The sequence below is a fragment of the Zootoca vivipara genome, chromosome Z2, assembly GCF_965207765.1.
Source record: "Zootoca vivipara chromosome Z2, rZooViv2.hap1.1, whole genome shotgun sequence".
Taxonomy (NCBI): Eukaryota; Metazoa; Chordata; class Lepidosauria; order Squamata; family Lacertidae; genus Zootoca; species Zootoca vivipara.
In genome coordinates, this window is record NC_142585.1 from 5,098,510 (window position 1) to 5,125,532 (window position 27,023).

Genomic DNA, 27,023 nt, shown 5'->3' on the forward strand with positions numbered 1-27,023 from the left:
AATAAGACTGGGCCCAAGACAGAACCCTGTGGCACCCCACTAGTCACTACTCTCCAGGATGAGGAGGAGCCATTGATGAGCACCCTTTGGGTTCGGTCAGTCAGCCAGTGAATAGTAGCATTGTCTAGGCCGCATTTTACCAGCTTCTTTACAAGAATATCATGGGGCACCTTGTCAAAGGCCTTGCTGAAATCAAGATGGGCTACATCCATTAATTTATTTTTATTTGAATTTCTATTTTTCTTTTCCTTCTCCCTCTTTTTTCTTTTCTTATCTATTCTATTTTTTCTTCTCTGCACCTTTCTTCTCCTTTTTTTCCTTTTTCCTTTCCTCTTTTCCTTCCTTCTTTTTTTTTGGTTTTGCAAATCTGATTTATGATTCTTCAAAGTTAAACAATGGAATATGTAAAAAGTGTAAACGAATGTACCTGGACTGATTTGAAGATGCTTGGTATTGTTTTAAAGAAATTTTGAAATAAATTTTTAAAAAAAAGAAAAGAAAAGAAAAGAAGAGCAAGCAAAAAAAGAAGAGAAAGGAATAAGAGAAAAAAGGAAGACAAAGAAAGAAAGAAAGAGATGAAGCTGAGAAAAAAAGAGAAAGAAAGAAAGAAAGGAGAAAGCAACAATAAAACGCAGAGAAAGGTAGAAAGAAGAGAAGAAAGAAGATTGAAAAGAAAGGAAGAAGGAAGAGAAAGAAAGGACAGTAGAGAATGAAAGAAGAGAGGAATATATAAAAAGCAGAGAAAGGAATAAAGGAGAAAGCAGAGAAAGGAAAAACATAAAGGAAGGAATAAGAGAAAGGAGAGAAAGGAAGGAAGAAGGTAAAGGGGAAGGAAGGAAGGAAGGAAGGAAGGAAAAACAAAGTAGAGAGGAAGAAAAGAAAGCAGAAAGAAGGAAGGAATATAAAGAAGAGAAAGAAAGAAAAGAAAAGAAAAAAGGAAGCAGAGGGAGGAAGAAAAGAAAAAAAAGCAAGCAAGCAGAGAAAGACAGAAAGAAAGGAGGAAGGAGGAAGAAAAGAAAAAGCAAGCAAGCAAGCAAAAAAGACAATGCTATATACCTGCTATTATATGGTAAAAAATACCATATATCTCCTTTTATACAGGACATTCCCACATGTCTGCTACCGGTATTATATGGGTAAAATACCGTATTCCTCCTATTATATGGGACAATTCCCCCCTATTTTATGGAACTGGTGGCTTTGCGACCAGGCGCCTCCCTACCTGAACATGACAGTGACTGCGCCAGCTCGGTCGCCATCACTTGGATGATGAGCCCAATGCGGAGGCGGAACATTTCGGCAAAGAGGGCCGGCTGCGTCCGGATGTACATGGCCAGGTAGACCATAATTTCCTGGAACCAGAAGAGAGGGACAAACTACAACTCCCGGAGGACTATGGTTCCCAGGGAGCAAATCTCTGGGGAATGAACTACGACACCCGAAAAATATGGTTCCCAGGGAGTAAATCTCTGAGGAACAAACCACTGTTCCCGGCATAGCTGCCAAGTACCCCGTTTTCCCCGGGAAACCCCTGTTTTTACTTACCTTTTCCCGGTGGTCCCCCGTATCACTTCGTCTCCCGTTTTTCTCCGTTTTTTTCTCCTGCCGGCGGCCATTTTTTTCCCTTTCCGATTTGCCCTTCTATGGTCACCAAACCTGCCGCCGCCGGCTTCAAAAGTCGCATCTACACATGTCCGGAAGTGCACAGACGCGGCTTCCGGTGTCGCCGGCGGCCATTTTTGGTGCCCATTGAAGGGCAAAGCGACACCGGAAATTACGTCGATGCAACTTTCGGTGTCACACGGCTGCCGGTCCCGGATTCTGCAGTCCGGGACTTGGAAGGTAAGGTTCCCGGGAAAGCCAGGTGCCTAGAGTTCCCAGAAAACAGGGGCCCCGCTGCTGTTCTTCTCATCACCCGGCGCTCACCTGGGTTAGGATGCAGATGCTAAGGTTCCCCTCGCTGACGTCCTCGATCAGACGTGTGAGCTCCTCATAGGGAAGGGGGCTGGCAGGGAAAAACAGCCGAGTTGGGAAGTTGATAATAATCTAGTCTGACCCCGAGGAAGGCGAGAATGTCTCACCCGATGTGAAAATCGAGCCCAGGACTCTGGGATCGAGAGTCCCCTGCTCTGCCAACTGTTTTGTATTTTTGCGCAACATTCCGATGACAAATTTAAGAAGGATAATAATTTAAATTTAAATAATTTAGATTTACGGAAATTAAGAATGATTTAAAAAGTGACACTACTAAGTCAAAAAATTTAAGCTGACGTTTCAGTTTAATCTGAATTTAAATTTATGGAAATGAATAATTTAAAAAAATAAATGATAAATTTTAAGTTGACATCTAAATTAAATCTGATTTTAAATTGGCGAATCTAAATACCGGTAATTCAATTTAATTTAAATTATTTAAATTTACGGAAGCTAAAAATATTTAAATTTTTAAAACGATACATTATTGCAAGTCAAAAATTTTAAGCTTACATTTAATTTAAATCTGAAATTGAATTTAAATATTTAATACCTAACCACTCTAATTTGAAAATTTAAATGTAGAATTTAAATTAAAGTTAAACATACATGTAAACATAAATAAACATAATAAATAATAAATAATTATTATTAATGTTTGATTTCTGTATTTCAATGTTTTGCTGGAAGCCGCCCAGAGTGGCTGGGGGAACCCGGCCAGATGGGCGGGGTATAAATAATAAATTATTACTATTATTATTATTATAACATTTAATAATAATCATTTAAATTTGAAAAATGTTAAGCAATTTGAATTTAGATTGTACAGTGGTGCCTCGACGTACGCATTTAAAAATTCATAAGTCGAAAAACGCCATTGGAAATGCGATTTCTCATAGGAATGCATTGGAAACAGAAAAATTCGTAAGTCGAAGCAACCCTATCTAAAAATCCATAAGCTGAAAAACCCCTATCTAAAACCGCCGCGGTTTTTCCCCGGGAGTTGAGGCCATTACCCCCATTCGTAAGTCGAAAAATTCGGTTGTCGAGTTGTTCTTAAGTCGAGGCACCACTGTACTTAAATTTAGAAATTCTATCACTCATTTAAGTTTAAAAATAATAATTTAAATTTTAAAACAAAGTTTGCATTAAATTTAAATTAATTGAAATGAAAAAGAAAAATTGACACTAAATTGTAATTTAAAATTGACAATAAATTATAATTTAAAATTAACATCAAATTTAAAAATTCAATCAGTCATAACAATAAATTCATACCTTTAGTATTCTACCTGTCGCAACCCGCTTTCGGTTGGCCTGTACCAGCAAATTAAAAAGCTTTAAATTAAATTGAATTAAATTAAGTCTCTGAAAAGAGAGACGACTTTTGTAAGATGGGAATGCAAGAAAACCAAATTAATGAATTGACTGATTGATTGATTGAACCTAGGAAATTAAAACTGGGCCCGTCCTCCAGCTCCCAGTAAGGATACGAAGGCCAACGAGCCCCTTCTGCAAGAGACGTGGATTTGACCCCTTCCAGAGGTCCAGCTGCCCACCATTTTGCCCCAATAGTCTCCCCGGTTAGGATTGCCCCCCTGATTGCCTCCCTGGTCAGGATCGTAGCGACTCCAAAAACTCACGCCGAGATGGTCTGCTCACGAGGCTCTGGGGGGAGACCCACGGTGAGGTGCTTCTGGTGCGACAGGAGGTTAGTACAGGCCTGGGGAAAGAAAAGGGGACCCCGGCGGTCATCTAGATTGACCCCTTCATTTTTATTTTTAAAAAGACTTTATTCCAGCTCATCAAAGTACAGTCGTACCTCGGTTTACGACCCGCTCAGGTTGCGAACAGTTCGGGTTACGAACTCCGCAAACCCGGAAGTGTTTTCGGGGCGCATGCGCAAAAGCGGCGCGAAAAACGCGCTTTGCGACCTTTTCGGGTTACGAACCGCGATCCAGAATGGATCGTGTTCGTAACCCGAGGTACTACTGTAATACAAATAATACAAATGATACAAAATAATAATACAAAAAACAAAACAAAATACAAATGATAAAACTTAAAAAATGACTTCCTACCGTTCGAACATCGCTTCCCTTCTCTTACATTCTTCATATTATAAATTTCTTCTTATCTCAAATTCTTTAATTCCCTACTCTTCTCTCAATTTAAGCAAATCACCAAATTAATCTTGAAATTTCCTTTAATCAAATACTCCTCCACAAATTTCCATTCCATTATATATTTTTCTTTAGGTATATTTCTGATTGCAGCAGTCATTTTGGCCAAATTCATGAATTCTACTAATTTCTCCTGCCATTCAAAAATTGTCTGTGTTTTCTCCCCCTTCCAGTTTTTAGCTATGAGCAGTCTAGCCGCTGCGCTAGCATATAACAGTATGTTTCTTTTAATTTCAGGAATACTTTTGGGAACAATACTTAGTAGAAACAGCTCCGGCTTCTTTTCAAACGTCATTTTTAACATCTTTTTTTAATTTTTCGTATACCGCATTCCAAAATTCCGACTTGACATTTCCAGCATTTATTCGAACCCTTTTCATACAGTTTAGCGTTTCTAACTGGAGTCAGATGCCACCTATAAACTAATTTTAATATGTTTTCTTTAATACCGGTGCAAGCTGTGAATCTTAGTCCTTCTTTCCATAGTCTCTCCCATTGGTCACTATATATGGGTCTTCCTATATCCTGGGCCCACCTTGTCATTGTATTTTTAATGACTTCGTAGATTGACCCCTTCAAACTCTTCCCAAAAGGAGGCTGCCCAGAACCCTATTTTTCCTTCAAATTTTCAATCTTTTTTCCCCCCCAAAATATCCCAACCTCGTCCAAAGCTTCTGCCTTCTTCCTCAGGACGCCAGAAATGTAGCGGATCAGGCCCCACTGCCGAGCGGCGCCGGCTTTCGAATACAGCTCCGCGAGGAGGTCGCCCACTGTAGCTCCTGCCTCGCCGTAGAGCTCCGTCTCCCAATCAGGACCCCTGAAAGGAAGTGTCCGAGTCAGAAGGGGACCCCGGAGGGTCATCCAGTCCAACCCCATCTGAAAAGCCAATCGTGGCAGAGGAAAGGCAATCGAGTGGGATGAAGGGCAATAAAAATAAAATAAAATAAAATGAAGAAGGAAGGAAGAATAATAGAATCATGGAGTTGGAAGAGACCACAAGGGCCATCCAGTCCAACCCCACCTTAAAAGCCAATCGTGGCAGAGGAAAGGCAATCGAGTGGGATGAAGGGCAATTAAAATAAAATGAAATAAAATGAAGAAGGAAGGAAGGAAGGAAGAATCATAGAATCATAGAATCATAGAGTTGGAAGAGACCACAAGGGCCATCCAGTCCAACCCCCTGCCGAGCAGGAAACACCATCAAAGCATTCTTGACATATGGCTGTCAAGCCTCTGCTTAAAGACCTCCAAAGAAGGAGACTCCACCACACTTCTTGGCAGCAAATTCCACTGCCGAGCAGCTCTTACTGTCAGGAAGTTCTTCCTAATGTTTAGGTGGAAGCTTCTTTCTTGTAGTTTGAATCCATTGCTCCGTGTCCGCTTCTCTGGAGCAGCAGAAAACAATTTCTCTCCCTCCTCTATATGACATCCTTTGATATATTTGAACATGGCTATCATATCACCCCTTAATCTTCTCTTCTCCAGGCTAAACATACCCAGCTCCCTAAGCCATTCCTCACAAGGCATTGTTTCCAGGCCTTTGACCATTTTGGTTGCCCTCCTCTGGACACGTTCCAGCTTGTCAGTATCCTTCTTGAACTGTGGTGCCCAGAACTGGACACAGTACTCCAGGTGAGGTCTGACCAGAGCAGAATACAGTGGTACTATTACAGTGTTTCTCCTAAAATAAGACGGGCCTTAAAAATAAGCCATGGCAGGCTTTTCATGAGTAGAATAAATATAAGACATACCCCAAAAATAAGCCGGGGGGGAGCAGGTCTGGCAAGGAAAGGAAGGCATTTAAGCGCCTTCGGAAGAGCCGGCAAGAGGCAACAGCGCGCTTGCTGGCGACCTTCTTTTCATGCCACTCGCAGTGTCCGTCTCCACCGCCGCCATGCTTTGGGGCTTGGCGCGTGCCCACAGCCACCTCCGCAGCCCCTGGGATTACCGTCGCTGCAGCTGCGCTCCTGGGCGCTCTTGGCACTTCCCCCGCAGCCGCCTCACTGTGTTTTGCGGGGGTGGGAGCCGCTTCGGGGAGCGCAGCGCAGCGCGAAGAGCCTGGTGAGAGGCAGCTGCGGCTGCAGGTGAAGCCCGGGATCTGCGTGGGCGACTGGGGGCGAACGCCCTGAGCGCTGCGGCGGTGGCGAAGAGGCGGCTGATCGGGCGCCTCTTCGCTATCGCCACAGCGCTCAGGGCGCTCACCCCCAGTCGCCCACGCAGATCCCGGGCTTCACCTGCAGCCGCAGCTGCCTCTCACCAGGCCCTTCACGCTGCGCTGTGCTCCCCGAAGCGGCTCCCGTGCAGCCGCCTCTTGCCGCGGTGGAATCGGGCATCCCAAGGAGCAAACTCCTGAGCTGGAAGGAGCAGCCGGGGGAGTTGGTCCACTTTCCCCGCTCCGTTTGTCTTTTGGTGGCGCGCCCCCGCCCTTTTCCTCCCTCCTCGCCTTCCTCCATCTTAGCCCCGCACCCGGTCCGCCTCTCGCCCATGCATACTCTCGCCTACTCATCCCTTGCACACACACGCACACCTGGCGGGAGCAGTCACCAGTCACCAGCCTGGTCCCGGGCCAAAAGAGGGCCAGGCTATAGGCAGGCAAGGGCAGATTTGCACACTGGCGATTGAATGGATGAATTGGCCCTCTGAGCCAAAACAAGTCCCAGCAGCCCCTCCGCCAGCTCAGGAATGCGCGCCGTGTGGATGCCATTCCCTGGGGAGAGACAGGCGCTCGCCCGGGGGCGGGGAGGACGGCGGCGAAAGGGAGCGAAGGACCCCAAAGCCAAGAGGGTCCGGAGGGATTGGCCTACAAGATCCCTTGGGGAACACTGGGAGGGCACGTGTGCTTCCTCCCTGCTCGGCCGGTGGCGCGGTTGCCAGCTCCCGCTCGAAAAAATAAGACATCCCCCGAAAATAAGCCATGGTGTGTTTTTTTGGGGGAAAAATAAATATAAGACGTGTCTTATTTTAGGAGAAACACGGTACTTCCCTTGATCTAGATGCTATACTCCTATTGATGCAGCCCAGAATTGCATTGGCTTTTTTAGTTGCTGCATCACACTGCTGACTCATGTTAAGTTTGTGGTCTACCAAGACTCCTAGATCCTTTTCACATGTACTGCTCTCAAGCCAGGTGTCTCCCATCCTGTATTTGTGCCTTTCATTTATTTTTATTTTTTTTGCCCAAGTGTAGTACTTTACATTTCTCCTTGTTAAAATTCATCTTGTTTGCTTTGGCCCATGGCAGAGGAAAGGCAATCGAGTGGGATTAAGGGCAATAGAAATAAAATAAAATAAAATAAAATGAAGAAGGAAGGAAGAATCATAGAATCCTAGAGTTGGAAGAGACCACAAGGGCCATCCAGTCCAACCCCCTGCCAAGCAGGAAACACCATCAAAGCATTCTTGACATATGCCTGTCAAGCCTCTGCTTCAAGACCTCCAAAGAAGGAGACTCCACCACACTCCTTGGCAGCAAATTCCACTGCCGAACAGCTCTTACTGTCAAGAGAGAAGGGATCCCATGCCAGCGCTCTTAAATCTCAGGGAAAGGACCTTGGGGTCATCCAGTCTAACTACCCCCCCCCCCCCGCAACACAGGGCGATACACATTCGCTGAGGCCCAAAGTCCTACTTGAGGCTGTACAAAATGGAGAGGCAGTTGGCTTGATCCTGCAGGGTGGCGCACGCCCGAAGCTGATCCACCAACAATTGGCAGTCCACGTTCCCGTCGGCATCTTTCAGGAGGTCCGCCTCGGTGGGAAGAGATGCCTGGGGGCAGAGAGTGAGGCCGATTGAGCTGGTAGGCACCCCAAAGGTCATCCAGCAAAACCCACTGTGAACCCGGGTCCAGCGCGAAACGGTAAAGAAGCCAGGGGGGGCTCTCCTCTCTCTCGCTCTTTTCATCTCTCTGTTTTGATTCCTCTTTTTTATCTCTCTTTCACTCCCTCTATCTCTCCATGTCTCCTTTCTCTTTTCAATTTTTCTTTCTCTCTCCATCTTTCTTCCTCTCTTTTATATTATTATTATCATTACTATCAAACCTTTATTAGGCATTTTACAAATAGAACTGCAAGAAAAAGAATCACATGCAAAAGTATTTAGAATGCATACAAAGAGGCAACAGTAAACTGCATATACTAATTGTATGTATATTGTTCAGTTTCTGTTAATTGGTTCTCATGGGAAACTTACAGATTCTTGCTTCACACAATTAACTCAAGGCAGTGTCAATTTACTCTTGGCAGAAAGCCAAGGTCTGCCTAACCTGGAAACTACTCTCTGATTGGTTAACGACCAGCACTGAACTCTGTTATCTAGGAATGCTAGCACAGTTGTTTCTTGTTGGGTGTTAGGAGTAGGAGTGCTGCGTATGGTTGGAGAGAGAGAGAGATAGAGAGGATTTATTTTGCTTTGCTTTGTATGCAGAAACTCTGCTGCTTTTATTTTCTTTTAATAAATCCTGTAAATAGTTATTCTGCGTCTAGCCGACTAGTCATTTCCACCTCAACTAGCTTATGCGCTGTGCATTAAAACTCTGCTACGTTTGGGCTAAAGCCACTAGAGCTATGCCTGACACTTCAAAATTCTAAGATATATATCCTATATAATAATATGCAAGTGTCTCTGTGTCCAGTCCCTGTGTCCGCGCTACTGCGCATGTGCCGCACGGACACAGGGGTTGGACGCAGAGACAATATCTCGGTCGCACGCCCAGGACACTCTCATGCGGTGCCGGAGGCTGTTCTAGCAGGCCGCTCCCAGCGCTGACCTCCACGGGCGCCTAGAGCAGGCATGTCAAACTTGCGGCCCTCCAGATGTTTTGGACTACAATTCCCATCTTCCCCAACCACTGGTCCTGCTAGCTAGGGATCATGGGAGTTGTAGGCCAAAACATCTGGAGGGCCGCAAGTTTGACATGCCTGGCCTAGAGGATCCCCACCCCCTCCCGACCCCGCTGCCCCAGCTTCGGCCCCGCGACAGCCATGGGCGCCCCCGGAGTCACCTTCGTCACCAGCCTCCGGAGGCGGCGACGGTAACAGCAGCAGCGGGAGCAGCCCGGCCCGAGCGTGCCTCACCTTCCCTGGCCTCTGCCCGTCCTGAGCAGCGATGGAGGAGCCTTACCTTCCAAGTCCCGGACTGCAGAATCCGGGACCGGCAGCCGTGTGACACTGGAAGTTGTGTCGACGTAACTTCGGGCGTAGTTTTGCCCTTCTATGTGCACCAAAAATGGCCACCGCCGGCTTCGAAAGTCGCTTCTACGCATGTCAGGAAGTGCGTCGACGCAACTTCCGGTGTCACTCTGCCCATCTATGGGCACAAAAAATGGCGGACGCCAACACTTCCGGACATGCGTAGATGCGACTTTCGAAGCCGGCGGCGGCCATTTTGTGCCCATAGAAGGGCAAATCGGAAAGGAAAAAATGGCCGCCGCCGGCTTCGAAAGTCGCATCTTCGAAAGTCGCAGGAGAAAATAACGGAGAAAAACGGGAGACGAAGTGATACGGGGGACCACCGGGAAAAGGTAAGTAAAAACGGGGGGTTTACCGGGGAAAACGGGGTACTTGGCAGCTATGGGAGGAGCCAGTGAGAGGAGCGGCGAGGGCGAGGCCTTCCCTCCCTCTCTGCGCTCGGCCGTGGGGCAGGACAGGAGAGCGAGTTTGTTTACTTGCGTTCCCGGTGCACCCCGCGGCCGAGCGCAGGGAGAGAGAGAGGCGGAAGGCCGCGGCCCCGCTGCTCCTCTCACATATCTTCTAGCGCCCGTTTTCTAAATGGGCTGAATGACACTAGTATATAAATAAAATCTGAGATTTCTTCCTATTATACTACTAATCTTTTATATCTCTTTCGCTGTATCTCTCTCTACATCAACATCTGTCTCCCTCTTTCTTTCTTTCTTTCTTTCTTTCTTTCTTTCTTTCTTTCTTTCTCACTCTCTCAATCTCTACAATTGGCAGTCCACGTTCCCGTCGGCATCTTTCAGGATGTCCGCCTGGGTGGGAAGAGATGCCTGGGGGCAGAGAGGGAGGCCGATTGAGCGGGTAGGCACCCCAAAGGTCATCCAGCAGAACCCACTGGGAGGGGTCGCAAAATGGAACAGAAAACACCCTCCCTCTTACGTGGCTTTTAAAAAACCTCCCCTCTGGCTTGGTGTTGGGAAATGGGAGTTTGGCATTGTGAGGGGGAAGCCTTGCTCTCGATGGGCTTCAAGAAACGGGAGCTTCGGGCAGGAGGGGAAAGCCCTCTCTCTTACATAGCTTAAAAGCATAATGAGATAAGAATCCAATGTCTTTGTTCATCCCAGGTGGCTCCATGCTTTTAAGCTTGGTAATGAGTTCCATTTCAGCAACCTCTCTTTCCAGTCTGTTCCTGAAATTTTTCCTGAAATCCCACCTGGGATGAACAAAGACATTGGAGAGAAGAAAGGGTTTTTACCTTCTCTCCGGCATGGCTTTGAGAAATTAGTGTTTCCTGCAGAAAAGCCCTCCCTCTTGCATGGCTTTCCCTGCCCCCAAACCCAATCGGAACTGGCGGCTCACCTTGCTGCCTGGCGGCGACCCCAGAAGGTGAACTGACTGGCGCGGTTCCTGGAAGAGGCCCGAAGGGATGTACATGTCGACGTCTGCAAGGAGAAGGCGGAATGGTTGGGCCGGAACCCAGAGGTCATCCAGCCTGACCCGCTTCCGGGCAGCCACACTTACTCTCCACGCGGAGCTCCTTTGCCTTCGACCGCAGAGACACCAGGTCCTGGGTGGTGCGCACCGCGGCCCGGAAGCGGTGTAGGCCAGCTTTCTGAGCCACGGGCGGGAGGTGGGCCTTGGGAGCCGCCCGGTGGAGGAGATGGTCCAGGTATTGGGCCACCTCGTCGCAGAGGTCCGCTGGAAAAGAGAGAAGGGTGACGTTTCTCTGGGGAAAAGAGGGGGAAATCCTACCATCCCTTCTGACATTTCTCCGATGGGATCTGGTATGCCTTTAAGGCAGTGTCTCTGTAGCCCAGAAGGTCCGGAATTGAACCCTTTGCCAAAAATGGGGATGTCCCATTCCATCCCCTCTGACGCTGATCCCACAGAAAATAGGGACATCCTATTCCATCCCCTCCGGCTTTTCTTTAATGACATGGGACAGCACTCTGATTGGGATGCGTTTAAGGCCGCAATCAGAACGATAACGTTCGGATCCAGTCTACACGAGCGATTGCAAAGAGGGATGTCCGGAGGCATAGCTGCCAAGTCTCCCGTTTTCCCCAGGAAATCCCCGTTTCCCAGCTGTTCCCCTGGTTTATTCTGGCGCAGCGGCCATTTTGGAACTGGGCGGAGCATGCTCAGAAGTGACTTTTGATGCTGCTCTGCCCAGTTCCAAAATGGCTGCAGTGCGACTTCTGGCGTGGCGGCCATTTTGGAACTGGGCAAAGCAGCATCCAAAGTCACTTCTGAGCATGCTCCGCCCAGTTCCAAAATGGCGGCAGCGCTACTTCCGGTCTGCTATTTCCGGCCCGGTCCCTTATTTCTCTGACAGCAACTTGGCAGGTATGGTCCGGAGGGTAGATTCCGGGTTCGCGACAGCAATTCCCTCCAACCGTTCTGGGTTTGAATAACAAGCCAGGATGGCTTCAACAAAGCTGCGGAAGATGGACACTTGGAGGGCTTACCGTCCGGCCCAGCATCCATGAAACTCAGGTGGGTGTGGCACGAGGTGGTGAGGAAGTCCAACAGGCGACCAGTCTGGATCCTGCAAGGATCAGAGAATCATATTTGACCCCCAAGGGATCCCTCCGAAATCGAGCATTCTGGTTGACCCTCGGGGTCCCATCCCATCCAGCCATTCAAAGAATGAAATCCTGGCAAAAGCTTCCCGTTGATAAATCAACCCAGAGCTAGATTATTCTGTTGGGCTGATGATGATAATAATAATAATGATTAATACTGTAATAATAATAATAGTAATAATAATAAGAATATAGAAGAGGGAGAAAGGTTGTTTTCTGCTGCTCCAGAGAAGCGGACACGGAGCAATGGATTCAAACTACAAGAAAGAAGATTCCACCTAAACATTAGGAATAACTTCCTGACAGTAAGAGCTGTTCGACAGTGGAATTTGCTGCCAAGGAGTGTGGTGGAGTCTCCTTCTTTGGAGGTCTTTAAGCAGAGGCTTGACAGCCATATGTCAATAATGCTTTGATGGTGTTTCCTGCTTGGCAGGGGGTTGGACTGGATGGCCCTTGTGGTCTCTTCCAACTCTATGATTCTAATTTAATTACTTTTATTCCTCCCATTTGATAGCATTAAACAACGATTTCTGCAATCCTCACCTCGCACCTCCAAAATAGCCATCCTGCAATTTCCGCAGCATGGCCAAAACGGCCGGGTGGATGCTGTCACCGCTGTCGTCTTGCCAGGCGGAAGAAAGGAACGAGAAGGGAAGAAAGGAAGGGAGAAAAAAATTAGGATGGGAAAAGGCAACCATCAGTATAGAAGAGAAAAGAACAAGATCGAAATAAGCAGTGTAAAAGGGTGGCTATGGAAATTCAAGCCAAATCAATCCGTGAAATTTAATGGAATTTCTGGAAAAATAACAATTATTTTTTTTAGGAAGTCAAGAGGTGTTTCCTGCTCGGCAGGGGGTTGGACTGGATGGCCCTTGTGGTCTCTTCCAACTCTACGATTCTATGATTCTAGGTTGAGAGAAAGTTGAAGGAAAGCTGGAGTGAATTTGTTAAAATTCATGACATTTAATATATTTATGAAATTGAAATGTTTAAAAAAAGTGAGGTCAAAAGGTTAAGAGAAATGCGTGTTGATTTGTTAACATTTCTGAAATAAAAATTCAAGACAAACTGTTAGGGGAAAAGCGGACTAAAGTTGAATTTGTAAAAATTTATAACATTTAATAAATTCCTGAAATTGAAATTTCAAAAAAATATGGAAGTCAAAAGATTAAAGAAAGATGCGTTGATTTTGTTAAAATTTATGAAATATAATACGAATTACATGTGAAACTCGGAAAATTAGAGTAATGCAACTTATTATTATCATTATTATTATTTTTATTTTTACAAATGCTTTCTTTTGGAAATTCCACAGTAATAAAACAAATAGTTACAATAATACAAAAATAAGCAAAAATAAACATCACTATTACATTTCATGAATTACATTCCATTTATAATCGACCGCCTAATGGCAAATAATTACAATTACAACAAATAAAGGCTTGCCATATCTTGCTTTGCATGTATTGCATCTATCTCATATATTGGTTTCACCTTTTACATTGTGTTACTGAAATAAATGCGCTTTTCGACGATATTCTAATTTCCCGAGTTTTACCTGTACAGTGCAGTCAAGCCGTTAAGGGAAATACGTATCAAAGTTGAAGTGAATTTCTTAAAACTTATGACTTTTAATCAAGATCCAATTTGAGGTGTGAAGGGCAATATGTATGAAAATGGAAATGAATTTCTTAAAAAGTCTGACATTTAATAAAAATCCAACTTAAGCTGTTAAGGGGAATATGTATGAAAGTTGAAGCAAAATTGTTGAAATTCCTGACATTTAATAAAGATTCCGTTCGAGCTGAACTGACCAGTTGTTAAAAATTGTTAAAAGGGAAATGCGTACGAAAGTTGATTTGTTCAAATTCAGGCAATTTAGTTGAACTTTCTGAAATTTCCAAAATGTTTTAAATGTCATAAATTTAATTTACATTGAGTTGACATTTCCAAAATTGAAATTTCCAAAATTAAATGGAAATTTATGAAATTTCAAAAATGTTTTAAATGTCATAAATTTAATTAAAAATTTAGTTGACATTTCCAAAATTGAAATTTCCGAAATTAAACGGAAATTTATGACATTTCCAAAATGTTTTAAATGTCATAAATTTAATTTAAATTTAGTTGACATTTCCAAAATCGAAATTTCCGAAATTAAATTGAAATTTATGACATTTCAAAAATGTTTTAAATGTTATAAATTTAATTTAAATTGAGTTGACATTTCCAAAATCGAAATTTCCAAAATCAAATGGAAATTTATGACATTTCAAAAATGTTTTAAATGTCATAAATTTAATTTAAATTGAGTTGACATTTCCAAAATCGAAATTTCCGAAATCAAATGGAAATTTATGACATTTCAAAAATGTTTTAAATGTCATAAATTTAATTTAAATTGAGTTGACATTTCCAAAATCGAAATTTCCGAAATTAAATGGAAATTTATGACGTTTCAAAAATGTTTTAAATGTCATAAATTTCAATTTAAATTGAGTTGACATTTCAAAAATCAAAATTTCTGAAATTAAATGGAAATTTATGACATTTCAAAAATGTTTTAAATGTCATAAATTTAATTTAAATTGAGTTGACATTTCCAAAATCAAAATTTCCGAAATTAAATTGAAGTTTATGAAATTTCAATTTTTTAAAAATAGTTTATTTTGAATTTAAAACAGCATGAGACGCACCAAGCATCATGTGCGAGATGGGGAAGGTGACGGTGGGACGCCCCGTCATCCTCCAGCGGCTGCACAGATAAGAGAGATCTGCCCGGAGCATCTCGACGATCATTTTGTTATCAAGTGCCAGGTAGAATTGCTGCTGGTCAAGGAACTGCAAGGAGAGAGGGAGAGGCGGGTAAACGAGGGGGGGAGGGGAAGGTCGGGCATATTGAAACATTTTTTTGACCGCCGTATCCGTGAAAGACGAAAACGGAAAAACGGTGCTTTGACATCCCAGTCGGGAAAATAACAGCTATAATCCAATTCGGGGGCGTACCCAGGATCAAAATTAGGGGGGGCAAGGGGCAGGAGGGGAGGGGCCACGGTGGGAATGTGGCCGAGGCTACGTGGCCTGCGCCTCCCAGCTTTTCCGAGGAGGCGGCCCCAGGCTCCCGCTCCCGGCGCGAAGCTCCAGAGGCGCGCGGGGAATGCGAGCCTGTGGCTGCCTCCTCCGCTTATGCTCCCCGCTCCCGCTTAGCCCCTCAGCCTTTTGCTTCTAGGGGGGGGCAATTGCCCTCTCCTGCCCCCCTCTGCCTACGCCCATGATCCAATTGGGGAATTTTTGTTATTTTTTGTTACTCTGGCGGTGTTCTCCCGATTCACCAAATTTGTGGGGGGGAATGAAATTCGACGAGGGTTGGACCGGATGACCTCTGGGGAACCCCTCCACCTGTGGCGTGAAGACAAAGATGGTGCTCCGGATATCGTAGAACTTGGAGGTGCCCAGAACACCCATGTGGCGGAAGGGGCGCCCACTAAGGGTCATGTGCTGGTTGCGGCCTGTGGAGAAATTATTATTATTATTATTATTCCCCGCCCATCTGGCTGGGTTTCCCTAGCCACTCCAACAAAAGAATATAGAAATACATTAAAATATTAGTCGTTAAAAACTCCCCTAAAACGTCATTCAAGGAAATGTAATAGGGTTTCGAACCCGCACCTTATATGCTGCCTTAAAGGCGTCCCACGTATCTTCTGATTCTATCCTGCTCTTTTTTTCTTATTTCCCATAATCCCATTCAAACGCCTTTTCTCTGCCTTCCTCCCCTTTCTTTCTAAACAGAGTCAATTATCTCACATGTTTTGGGGTCAGACTAAATGACCAAAGGGTCCCTTTCTCCTCTTCCAATTCTATTTTGCTCTTTTTTTATTTCTCATAATCCCACTTAAATGCCTTTTCTCCACTGTTCTTCTAATTTGAATTTTTTTGGGGTCAGACTAGATGACCTGGACTCTTTTTCCGCCTCACCTAACCGGGCATAGATATGGCTGAGGATTCTCGCCGGTTGCACCCGGATCGGACTGATGCCAGAAACCGTCTCCGCCTCGATCCCCTCCTTCCTCAAAGCCGATTGGATCCCGTCAGTCTCAGCCAAGATGCAAACTGTGGGGAAACCGGAGTCAATCCAGTCGCTCCAGTCCCGGAAAACTCCGAAACAGGCATCAATAAAGGAATTAGAATTCAGACCCCAGGCCCTACCTGGGTCGTCAAAGCTCCCCAGAATGGGCTTACCTTGAACCACCACATCCGGCTTGGGGACAGTCGAGAAGCGCCGGTTGAGTGGATCAATTTCGCCCGGTGCCAGGAAGCCCTAAGGAAGTGGGAGACGGGTTCGAATCTGGAGCGGGACCCCGCACACGGGACCCTGGGCAGCCAAAGGAGCTCACCTCAGAAAGGAGGCACCCCAAGATGTACAAGGACTGTCCCCACATCAATGGCAGCTTCCCCATCGGCACCCGGTCCACCGTGTGAGGGTTCCGGCATTCCTCGTCGACCTGCGGGGGGAGAAGGTTGCAGGTTCAAGAAACGGGAACCCAGATGGCAGACCACCCCCTCCCAAAATAAAACTGCTCACCTTGTCTGATGGGACGCTGTAGAGTTCCGGGATCAAGCGGATCCCGTCCTTCCCCTTGACGAGAACGCCTTCCAGGGCTTCCCGGTACTCCCGGACCTTTGGGCGGACAGGCGTCAATCGGTGAATCGGAATTCGAACCCTGAACCCAACCCGGGTTTCCAAAGCCGCCCCCCCAATACCTGCTCGTCATCGCCACGAAATATGCCGTCGATCAGCAGGTAGGTCCAAAAGAGCGGCCACTCGCACTCGATACTCTCGAAAAGCTTCAGCTCAGAGGGTTCGTAGTAGAGGCGTTGGGGGTCCTGGAAAAGCAAAAAAACAAATTAGTTAAAATAAAATAAAATATGTAATAACGAAATGAACAACGAAAATAAAAACTAAAAACAAGCAAACAAAGTTAAAACAAATACAAAACAAATTTCACCTCTTTGGGAGTCCGGTAGCCATCACGGAGGAAACGGCAACAACCGTATCGACCCTTTGGAGGAGAGGAAGGGCAAACTGCTTTACAAATCATTTTTACTGATTTTTCCCCATTTGATTTTTTAAAAAAGAAATGAGAAAATGATTGATCTTTTTTTAAAAAAAAAATATTACAATGGTACCTCTACTTACGAATTTAATGCGTTCCGAATGCACATTTGTAAGTCGAAAAAAATTGTAAGTCGAATCCCATAGGAATGCATTGGGAGAAAAAATTCGTAAGTAGAAGCAACCCTATCTAAAAATTCGTAAGTAGAAAAAATCCTAGCTAAACAGCATCCAAGATGGCGGACGGAGATCCATTCGTAAGTAGAAACATTCGTAAGTAGAGTTATTCGTAAATAGAGGTACCACTGTAATTTTATTTAAATTTTACCCAGGGAAAAAATCATTCCCCCCCCCCAAAAAATTTGAATTTTAAAAATCCCCCCAGGAATAAAAAAATGGAATATGTTTCGAAAATTTTTGCCTGCAGCTTGTCGATGATTTCCCCCTTGGTTTTCTCCACCACCTCAGCGTCCTCGACGGCAAAGGCCGGGTACGAGATTATGGACAGCAGGCTGGCGTCAATCTCTTTCGAAGCCGACGCCCTCGGCAGCATCGAATGGAGGATGGACTGCAGGGAGAGGCGGAGGAATCATAGAGCGCCATCCGAGAAGGGTCATCTAGTCTGACCCCCCCTCAAGAAAAGGGAGACCAGGAAAGCAGGAGGCAACCATAGAGCTGGAAAGGGGCCGGAGGGCCACCAAAGGTAAAGGCTAATTGTAAGTTTTATGGAGGCGAGTTTTGATTTATTGGATATCCCTATGGCAGTGATGGGCAACCTTTTGAGCTTGGTGTGTCAAAATTCACCAAAAAACCGAGCATAACTCGGGTGCTGTGTCACTTCGAGAAAAAAACCATAATTTCACGATATTTATAGTTTAAATAACAAAAATGTATAATTGTAATATATAACTGTATTTAATAAACCAAAAACTAATTATTTAACCTAACCTAACCAAAAAAACCCTTATTCATCACAAAGTGCCCAAAGTTGAGATTTTTTGGGGGAGCTGCTGACCAAAGTTTTGGAAGTTTTTTTGGGTGTGTGTGCAAAAGTTGCTTTGCTTTTTTGGGGAGGGTGCCCCAAAGCTGCTGCGCTTTTTTGGGGGGAAAGAGAACAGAAATAAATGACGAATAATACCTTCTCTGGAACTAACACGCAGCACCGACATAGTCTGCCAAAGCGCCAAAAAACCCCAGCACAGAACGGGTTAAAAAATGAACTCTGTTACACCCAATCATAGTCTGCCAAAGTGCCAGAAAAAAACAGCACAGAAAGGGTTAAAAAACCAATCTCTGGCTACCAGCAGCAACAACAAAGCGGGAGAACAAATGGGGGGGGGGGACACAACAACAACAGCACGAAAGGGCCGATGGGGCGCGTGCCAGCAGTGAGGGCTCTGCGTGTCACGTCTGACACGCGTTTCATAGGTTCGCCATCACTGCCCTATGGCATAAACTCCCGAACCACTATCTCATTCAATCATAGCTGCCAAGTCTCCCGTATTCCCCGGGAAACCCCCGTTTTTCCAGCTGTTCCCAGCTGAAAAAAACAAAAAAAAATGTTTTTTCCCGGCGTGGCGGCCATTTTGGAACTGGGCGGAGCATGCTCAGAAGCGACTTTTGATGCAGCTCTGCCCAGTTTCAAAATGGCTGCAGTGTGACTTCTGGCGCGGCGGCCATTTTGGAAATGGGCAAAGCAGCATCAAAAGTCGCTTCTGAGCATGCTCTGCCCAGTTCCAAAATGGCGGCAGCGCTACTTCTGGTCTGCTACTTCTGGTCTGATTCCTTATTTCTGCGACAGAAACTTGGCAGGTATGCATTCAATACATGTGGCGGGATGACTTCACAAATTTGCGGTCAGTAAAAATCTATGCCAAATTGCTGTCCTGTGAGATCTCGCCCACTGAATTGCTCAAACTGGATCAAAATGCGGCAAAAAGGTGTATAAATCAAAGGCTGGATGATGCGGAGCTATACCAAAATTTCTTAGCTGGCGGTGGAGTCTGGTCGCCGTTAAATTTCGGCATAACCCCTATTTACCGTGCCCCGTCCTATTTAACATCGCTTACGGCCGCTTCTCACCGATATGCCTTCATTAAAGCTAGGTTAAATGTTTTCCCAACAAACGTGCTGAGACATAGATTTACTAAGGGCCAGGTCTCTTCAATGTGTGCTTGTGAAATTAAAACATCTGAATCTCTAGAATCATAGAATCATAGAGTTGGAAGAGACCACAAGGGTCATCCAGTCCAACCCCCTGCCAAGCAGGAAACACCACCAAAGTATTCCTGACATATGCCTGTCAAGCCTCTGCTTAAAGACCTCCAAAGAAGGAGACTCCACCACACTCCTTGGTAGCAAATTCCACTGCCGAACAGCTCTTACTGTCAGGAAGCTCTTCCTAATGTTTAGGTGGAATCTTCTTTCTTGTAGTTTGAATCCATTGCTCCGTGTCCGCTTCTCTGGAGCAGCAGAAAACAATCTTTCTCCCTCCTCCATATGACATCCTTTCATATATTTAAACATGGCTATCATATCACCCCTTAACCTTCTCTTCTCCAGGCTAAACATACCCAGCTCCCTAAGCTGTTCCTCATAAGGCATCGTTTCCAGGCCTTTGACCATTTTGGTTGCCCTCCTCTGGACATGTTCCAGTTTGCCAGTATCCGTCTTGAACTGTGGTGCCCAGAACTGGATACAGTACTCCAGGTGAGGTCTGACCAGAGCAGAATACAGTGGTACTATTACTTCCCTTGATCTAGATGCTATACTCCTATTGATGCAGCCCAGAATTGCATTGGCTTTTTGAGCTGCTGCATCACACTGTTGACTCATGTCAATTTTGTGGTCTACCAAGACTCCTAGATCCTTTTCACATGTACTGCTCTCAAGGCAGGTGTCTCCCATCCTGTATTTGTGCCTTTCATTTTTTTCTGCCCAAGTGTAGTAACGTACATTTCTCCTTGTCTACACCATGTTATGTTTATCTGCCCTATGTACAGTTCGGCTCGTGCTAGTATACTAAACTCCATAATCCAGCCTATGGCTGACAAACCAGTTGACCTACAGCTTGCCTGGGTTCTTCAAGATGTGGATCCTTATATTACTCTACAGCAGGCATCCCCAAACTTCGGCCCTCCAGATGTTTTGGACTACAATTCCCATCTTCCCTGACCACTGGTCCTGTTAGCTAGGGATCATGGGAGTTGTAGGCCAAAACATCTGGAGGGCCGCAGTTTGGGGATGCCTGCTCTACAGGTTGCTAAATTCCTAACAGCCGTCCTCTCGTACAAGAGACGGAATGGAATGCTAGCAGATTATTTATAGTTATAAGAATTTTCTATAGTGACATCAGATATTGATTTTAGCGTAGTGCCTAAATTTTTAATCTTAAACTTTTCTTTTTGAATTGTTAATATTTGTCCTTGTGAGCTGTTAATTGTGTTATATGATTTGTGGCTTGTACGAGTCCGCTGTTTTATTTGATTTGTTTTGTTGTGTTGTGTTTTGGGATGGGCGTAAAGCCGAATAAACATCCTGAAACTATGGAAGTGAGTTTTAAATTTTTAACTTTGAATGTTTTTGAATTTTTTTAACTTTTTCAATTTAAAAGTTTCCATGTTGGTTTTAAATTTAAAAGTTTTGAAGGAGGCTACCTGGAACCCTTCGGATTTAAATTTTGGGAATTTTGAAAATTTGGGAATTTTGAAAAATTTCATACATTCGAGTATTTTGGTATCTCAACCCTCCCCCCCCACCAAACCCAGGTTTGTACCAGGCAATGCTGCACCTCATCCGACAACACGTGGATCACTGATTGGGGACTTCCATTGGCCCCAAAGAGGTCCAGCTCGTCCAAGGCCTCGAGGGCCGCCTGCAGAGGAAGAAAGAGCACCCATGGATGAGCACCATAGCTGCCAAGTACCCCGTTTCCCCCGGGAAACCCCCGTTTTTACTTACCTTTTCCCGGTGGTCCCCCATATCACTTCGTCTCCCGTTTTTCTCCTGCCGGCGGCCATTTTTTTCGAAAGTCGCTTCTACGCATGTCAGGAAGTACATCGATGCAACTTCCAGTGTCGCTCCGCCCTTCTATGGGCACCAAAAATGGCCACCGCCGGCTTCAAAAGTCGCATCTACGCATGTCCGGAAGTGCATAGACGCTACCTCCGGTGTCGGCGGCGGCCATTTTTGGTGCCCATAGATGGGCGGAGCGACACTGGAAGTTGCATCGATGTACTTCCTGACATGCGTAGAAGCGACTTTCGAAGCCGGCGGTGGCCATTTTTGGTGCCCATCGAAGGGCAAAGCGACACCGAAAGTTACGTCGACGCAACGTCCGGTGTCACACGGCTGCCGGTCCCGGATTCTGCAGTCCGGGACTTGGAAGGTAAGGTGAGCACCCATGCATGGGCACCCATGGGTGGGCACCCAATCCCGCTCGCCCTGTGCCCCTCACCTTGGCCATGCCGACAGAGCTGGCGTTGAGCTCCGTGATGCCCCGGTTGGTCTTGTCGCCGCGTTCCCAGATCCCGAAATCCTGTCCCACAAAAAAACATTCTTATTAGGGGCTGTTGTTTTTATTATTATTGCTATTACTAGCGGATATTATGATCCTGGGTTCGGATTACGGGCTTATTGTTTTTATTAGGGATTCTTCTTCTGAGGAGTGTTTGTTATTCTTAAAGGTAAAGGTAAAGGGACCCCTGACCATTAGGTCCAAATCGTGAACGACTCTGGGGTTGCGGCGCTCATCTCGCGTTATTGGCCGAGGGAGCCGGCGTACAACTTCTAGGTCATGTGGCCAGCATGACAGAGCCGCTTCTGGCGAACCAGAGCAGTACACGGAAACGCCATTTACCTTCCCGCTGGAATGGTCCCTATTTATCTACTTGCACTTTGACATGCTTTTGGATGCTAGGTTGACAGGAGCAGGGACCAAGCAATGGGAGCTCACCCCGTCGCGGGGATTCGAACCGCTGATCTTTGATCAGCAAGCCCTAGGCTCAGTGGTTTAACCCACAGCGCCACCCTTAGGGGTTTGTTATTCTTACTGGGGTGACCATTTTTATTCGGGGTTATTCTTATTGCTATTATTAGGAGTTATTACAATCGTGGGTTCCTATCACTGATTATTTTTATTTATGTATTTTATTAGGGGTTATTCTTCTTAGGGGTTAAGGGTTTGTTACTCATAGGGGTTATTATTACTGTGGTTTATTAGGGGTTACCCTTTTTATTAGGGGATATTATTATTGCTATTATTAGGGACTTATTGCGATCACGGGTTCGGATCAAGCCTTTATTATTTTTATTACAGGTTCTTCTTTGTTGTTTAGTTGTTTAGTCGTGTCCGACTCTTCGTGACCCCATGGACCAGAGTACGCCAGGCACTCCTGTCTTCCACTGCCTCCCACAGTTTGGTCAAACTCATGTTCGTAGCTTCGAGAACACTGTCCAACCATCTCGTCCTCTGTCGTCCCCTTCTCCTAGTGCCCTCCATCTTTCCCAACATCAAGGTCTTTTCCAAGGATTCTTCTCTTCTCATGAGGTGGCCAAAGTATTGGAGCTTCAGCTTCAGGATCTGTCCTTTCAGTGAGCACTCAGGGCTGATTTCCTTCAGAATGGATAGGTTTGATCGTCTTGCAGTCCATGGGACTCTCAAGAGTCTCCTCCAGCACCATAATTCAAAAGCATCAATTCTTTGGCGATCAGCCTTCTTTATGGTCCAGCTCTCACTTCCATACATCACTACTGGGAAAACCATAGCTTTAACTATTACGGACCTTTGTTGGCAAGGTGATGTCTCTGCTTTTTAAGATGCTGTCTAGGTTTGTAATTGCTTTTCTCCCGATAAGCAGGCGTCTTTTAATTTCGTGACTGCTGTCACCATCTGCGGTGATCATGGAACCCAAGAAAGTCAAATCTCTCACTGCCTCCATTTCTTCCCCTTCTATTTGCCAGGAGGTGATGGGACCAGTGGCCATGATCTTGGTTTTTTTTTGATGTTGAGCTTCAGACCATATTTTGCGCTTTCCTCTTTCACCCTCATTAAAAGGTTCTTTAATTCCTCCTCACTTTCTGCCATCAAGGTTGTGTCATCTGCATATCTGAGGTTGTTGATATTTCTTCCGGCAATCTTAATTCCGTCTTGGGATTCATCTAGTCCGGCCTTTCGCATGATGAATTCTGCATATAAGTTAAATAAGCAGGGAGACAATATACAACCTTGTCGTACTCCTTTCCCAATTTTGAACCAATCAGTTGTTCCATATCCAGTTCTAACTGTAGCTTCTTGTCCCACATAGAGATTTCTCAGATCAGGCACTCCCATTTCATGAAGAACTTGCCATAGTTTGCTGTGGTCGACACAGTCAAAGGCTTTTGTATAGTCAATGAAGCAGAAGTAGACGTTTTTCTGGAACTCTCTAACTTTCTCCACAATCCAGCGCATGTTTGCTATTTGGTCTCTGGTTCCTCTGCCCCTTTGAAATCCAGCTTGCACTTATGGGAGTTCTCGGTCCACATACTGCCTAACCCTGCGTTGTAGAATTTTAAGCATAACCTTGCTAGCGTGTGAGGGCTATTATTATGGGTTACTTTTATGGATTATTATTCTTATTAAGGGTTATTCTTACAGTTTAAGATTATCATGGATTATTATAGGTATTTAGGTTTTTTTTAATGGGTTAGTATTAGGGGTTATTATTATAGGTTATTCCGATCGGTTCTGATCATAACGGGTTCTTCTGGGTTTCTATTTTTATTGTGATTCGTTTTCTCAGGGGCTGCACTCAAACCCAATGCCACACACCCCAACTCACCGCCGTTTTATACGCCGCTTCTATGTAGAAAACCAGGTTTTGCACGAAGTTGACCTCGTCCAGGCTGTGGACAATATGCAGCCCTGCAAAAAGTAAGAGAATCTATATACAGTGGTGCCTCACTTAACGAATGCCCTGCTTAACGAAATTTCCGCTTAATGAAAGGATTTTTCGAGCGGAGGTTGCCTCGCTAGACGAATCCGTTTTACGAAAAATCCGTCTAGCGAATCGCGGTTTCCCATGGGAATGCATTGAAATTCAATGAATGCGTTCCTATGGGCAAAAAAAAAAATTCAATGCATTCCTTTGGGATTCACTAGACGAATTTTTCGTTATAAGAAAAGACCCGTGGAACGAATTAAATTCGTCGAGCGAGGCACCACTGTATATAAAAATGTAGAGGGTGCATGTTTGTTCCCCACAACCGCTTACCCGATCGTCCTCAAATCTGCCCACAACATAGGGACCCCATGTGAGAGGGTCTCTATCCACTTACATTGTCCATACACACACCTGGGACAGGTAGAAACCTGGATTTTTATACAAAAAAATTGCCCCCTCCAGTGGACATTCTACGAACAACATCCAACATACACCCAAGATCCCGCCCACTTCCCATCCACCCCACCACCAAACAAAATCCAACATAAGCCCTAAATCCCGCCCACTCCCCACCCACCCCACCAATCAAAATCCAACATACACCCCAAATCCCGCCCACTGGCAAAATAACGGCCACTCTCCACCCACCCCATCACCCCGGGACACAGCCCACCCCGGAGAACACACCTCTGCCAGGGACCAGGCCACCCCAACAGTAGCCTTCTCCGCAAGGACCCCCTCCCACCACGGAGGTACCTACCCCAGAGATCCCCCCAATAGGTCTCATCCTACCCGATCCCCAATCCCCGCCCTCCGCGGAGATCTCCCCACCGACACGTCGTCCCCCCATAGGTCTCATCCTACCCGATCCCCGATCCCCGCCCTCCGCGGAGATCTCCCCACCGACACAAAAAAGCCCAGTGGGGCCTACAGGGGAGTCGGAAGGGGGGCTCTGAGGGCCCATTTAACAGACTAAATTACAGTGGGGCCTACAGGGGAGTCAGAAGGGGGACTCTGAGGGCCCATTTCACAGACTAAGCCAAAGTGGGGCCTACAGGGAAGTCTGAAGGGGGACTCTGAGGGCCCATTTCACAGACTAAGCCAAAGTAGGACCTACAGGGGAGTCTGAAGGGGGACTCTGAGGGCCCATTTCACAGACTAAGCCAAAGTGGGGCCTACAGGGGAGTCAGAAGGGGGACTCTGAGGGCCCATTTCACAGACTAAACCAAAGTGGAGCCTACAGGGGAGTCTGAAGGGGGACTCTGAGGGCCCATTTCACAGACCAAGCAAAAGTGGGGCCTACAGGGGAGTCGGAAGGAGGACTCTGAGGGCCCATTTCACAGACTAAGCCACAGTGGGGCCTACAGGGGAGTCGGAAGGAGGACTCTGAGGGCACATTTCACAGACTAAGCAAAAGTGGGGCCTACAGGGGAGTCGGAAGGGGGACTCTGAGGGCCCATTTCACAGACTAAGCCACAGTGGGGCCTACAGGGAAGTCTGAAGGGGGTTCTGAGGGCCCATTTCACAGACTAAGCCAAAGTGGGGCCTACAGGGAAGTCTGAAGGGGGACTCTGAGGGCCCATTTCACAGACTAAGCCACAATGGGGCCTACAGGGGAGTCGGAAGGGGGACTCTGAGGGCCCATTTCACAGACTAAGCCACAGTGGGGCCTACAGGGAAGTCTGAAGGGGGTTCTGAGGGCCCATTTCACAGACTAAGCCACAGTGGGGCCTACAGGGAAGTCTGAAGGGGGACTCTGAGGGCCCATTTCACAGACTAAACCACAGTGGGGCCTACAGGGAAGTCTGAAGGGGGACTCTGAGGGCCCATTTCACAGACTAAGCCACAATGGGGCCTACAGGGGAGTCGGAAGGGGGACTCTGAGGGCCCATTTCACAGACTAAGCCAAAGTGGGGCCTACAGGGAAGTCTGAAGGGGGACTCTGAGGGCCCATTTCACAGACTAAGCCACAGTGGGGCCTACAGGGGAGTCGGAAGGAGGACTCTGAGGGCACATTTCACAGACTAAGCCAAAGTGGGGCCTACAGGGAAGTCTGAAGGGGGACTCTGAGGGCCCATTTCACAGACTAAGCCACAATGGGGCCTACAGGGGAGTCGGAAGGGGGACTCTGAGGGCCCATTTCACAGACTAAGCCAAAGTGGGGCCTACAGGGAAGTCTGAAGGGGGACTCTGAGGGCCCATTTCACAGACTAAGCCACAGTGGGGCCTACAGGGGAGTCGGAAGGGGGACTCTGAGGGCCCATTTCACAGACTAAGCCACAGTGGGGCCTACAGGGGAGTCGGAAGGAGGACTCTGAGGGCACATTTCACAGACTAAGCCAAAGTGGGGCCTACAGGGAAGTCTGAAGGGGGACTCTGAGGGCCCATTTCACAGACTAAGCCACAATGGGGCCTACAGGGGAGTCGGAAGGGGGACTCTGAGGGCCCATTTCACAGACTAAGCCAAAGTGGGGCCTACAGGGAAGTCTGAAGGGGGACTCTGAGGGCCCATTTCACAGACTAAGCCACAGTGGGGCCTACAGGGGAGTCGGAAGGGGGACTCTGAGGGCCCATTTCACAGACTAAGCCACAGTGGGGCCTACAGGGGAGTCGGAAGGAGGACTCTGAGGGCACATTTCACAGACTAAGCCAAAGTGGGGCCTACAGGGAAGTCTGAAGGGGGACTCTGAGGGCCCATTTCACAGACTAAGCCACAATGGGGCCTACAGGGGAGTCGGAAGGGGGACTCTGAGGGCCCATTTCACAGACTAAGCCAAAGTGGGGCCTACAGGGAAGTCTGAAGGGGGACTCTGAGGGCCCATTTCACAGACTAAGCCACAATGGGGCCTACAGGGGAGTCGGAAGGGGGACTCTGAGGGCCCATTTCACAGACTAAGCCAAAGTGGGGCCTACAGGGAAGTCTGAAGGGGGACTCTGAGGGCCCATTTCACAGACTAAGCCACAATGGGGCCTACAGGGGAGTCGGAAGGGGGACTCTGAGGGCCCATTTCACAGACTAAGCCAAAGTGGGGCCTACAGGGAAGTCTGAAGGGGGACTCTGAGGG

At 46.5% G+C, this 27,023-nt stretch overlaps 1 protein-coding gene across 2 annotated transcripts in view; it reads right to left on the reverse strand.

Moving 5' to 3' along the window:
- LOC118083808 (phosphorylase b kinase regulatory subunit alpha, skeletal muscle isoform) overlaps positions 1 to 27,023 on the reverse strand; it is a 40,012-nt gene that overhangs the window by 5,877 nt on the left and 7,112 nt on the right. For both annotated transcript variants that reach the window (XM_060270137.2, XM_088664430.1), the window contains exons 5-25: positions 23,857 to 23,939; positions 21,492 to 21,572; positions 20,811 to 20,909; positions 17,457 to 17,603; positions 16,929 to 16,982; positions 16,684 to 16,806; positions 16,505 to 16,600; positions 16,317 to 16,424; positions 16,162 to 16,240; positions 15,898 to 16,032; positions 15,319 to 15,428; positions 14,616 to 14,760; positions 12,460 to 12,538; positions 11,800 to 11,879; positions 10,853 to 11,029; positions 10,691 to 10,773; positions 7,786 to 7,922; positions 4,818 to 4,974; positions 3,618 to 3,697; positions 1,927 to 2,005; positions 1,223 to 1,352 (exon numbers count right to left, since the gene is read on the reverse strand). In XM_060270137.2, the coding sequence (XP_060126120.2) occupies positions 1,223 to 1,352; positions 1,927 to 2,005; positions 3,618 to 3,697; positions 4,818 to 4,974; positions 7,786 to 7,922; positions 10,691 to 10,773; positions 10,853 to 11,029; positions 11,800 to 11,879; positions 12,460 to 12,538; positions 14,616 to 14,760; positions 15,319 to 15,428; positions 15,898 to 16,032; positions 16,162 to 16,240; positions 16,317 to 16,424; positions 16,505 to 16,600; positions 16,684 to 16,806; positions 16,929 to 16,982; positions 17,457 to 17,603; positions 20,811 to 20,909; positions 21,492 to 21,572; positions 23,857 to 23,939 (2,262 nt within the window). The remainder of the gene's footprint in view (positions 1 to 1,222; positions 1,353 to 1,926; positions 2,006 to 3,617; positions 3,698 to 4,817; positions 4,975 to 7,785; positions 7,923 to 10,690; positions 10,774 to 10,852; positions 11,030 to 11,799; positions 11,880 to 12,459; positions 12,539 to 14,615; positions 14,761 to 15,318; positions 15,429 to 15,897; positions 16,033 to 16,161; positions 16,241 to 16,316; positions 16,425 to 16,504; positions 16,601 to 16,683; positions 16,807 to 16,928; positions 16,983 to 17,456; positions 17,604 to 20,810; positions 20,910 to 21,491; positions 21,573 to 23,856; positions 23,940 to 27,023) is intronic.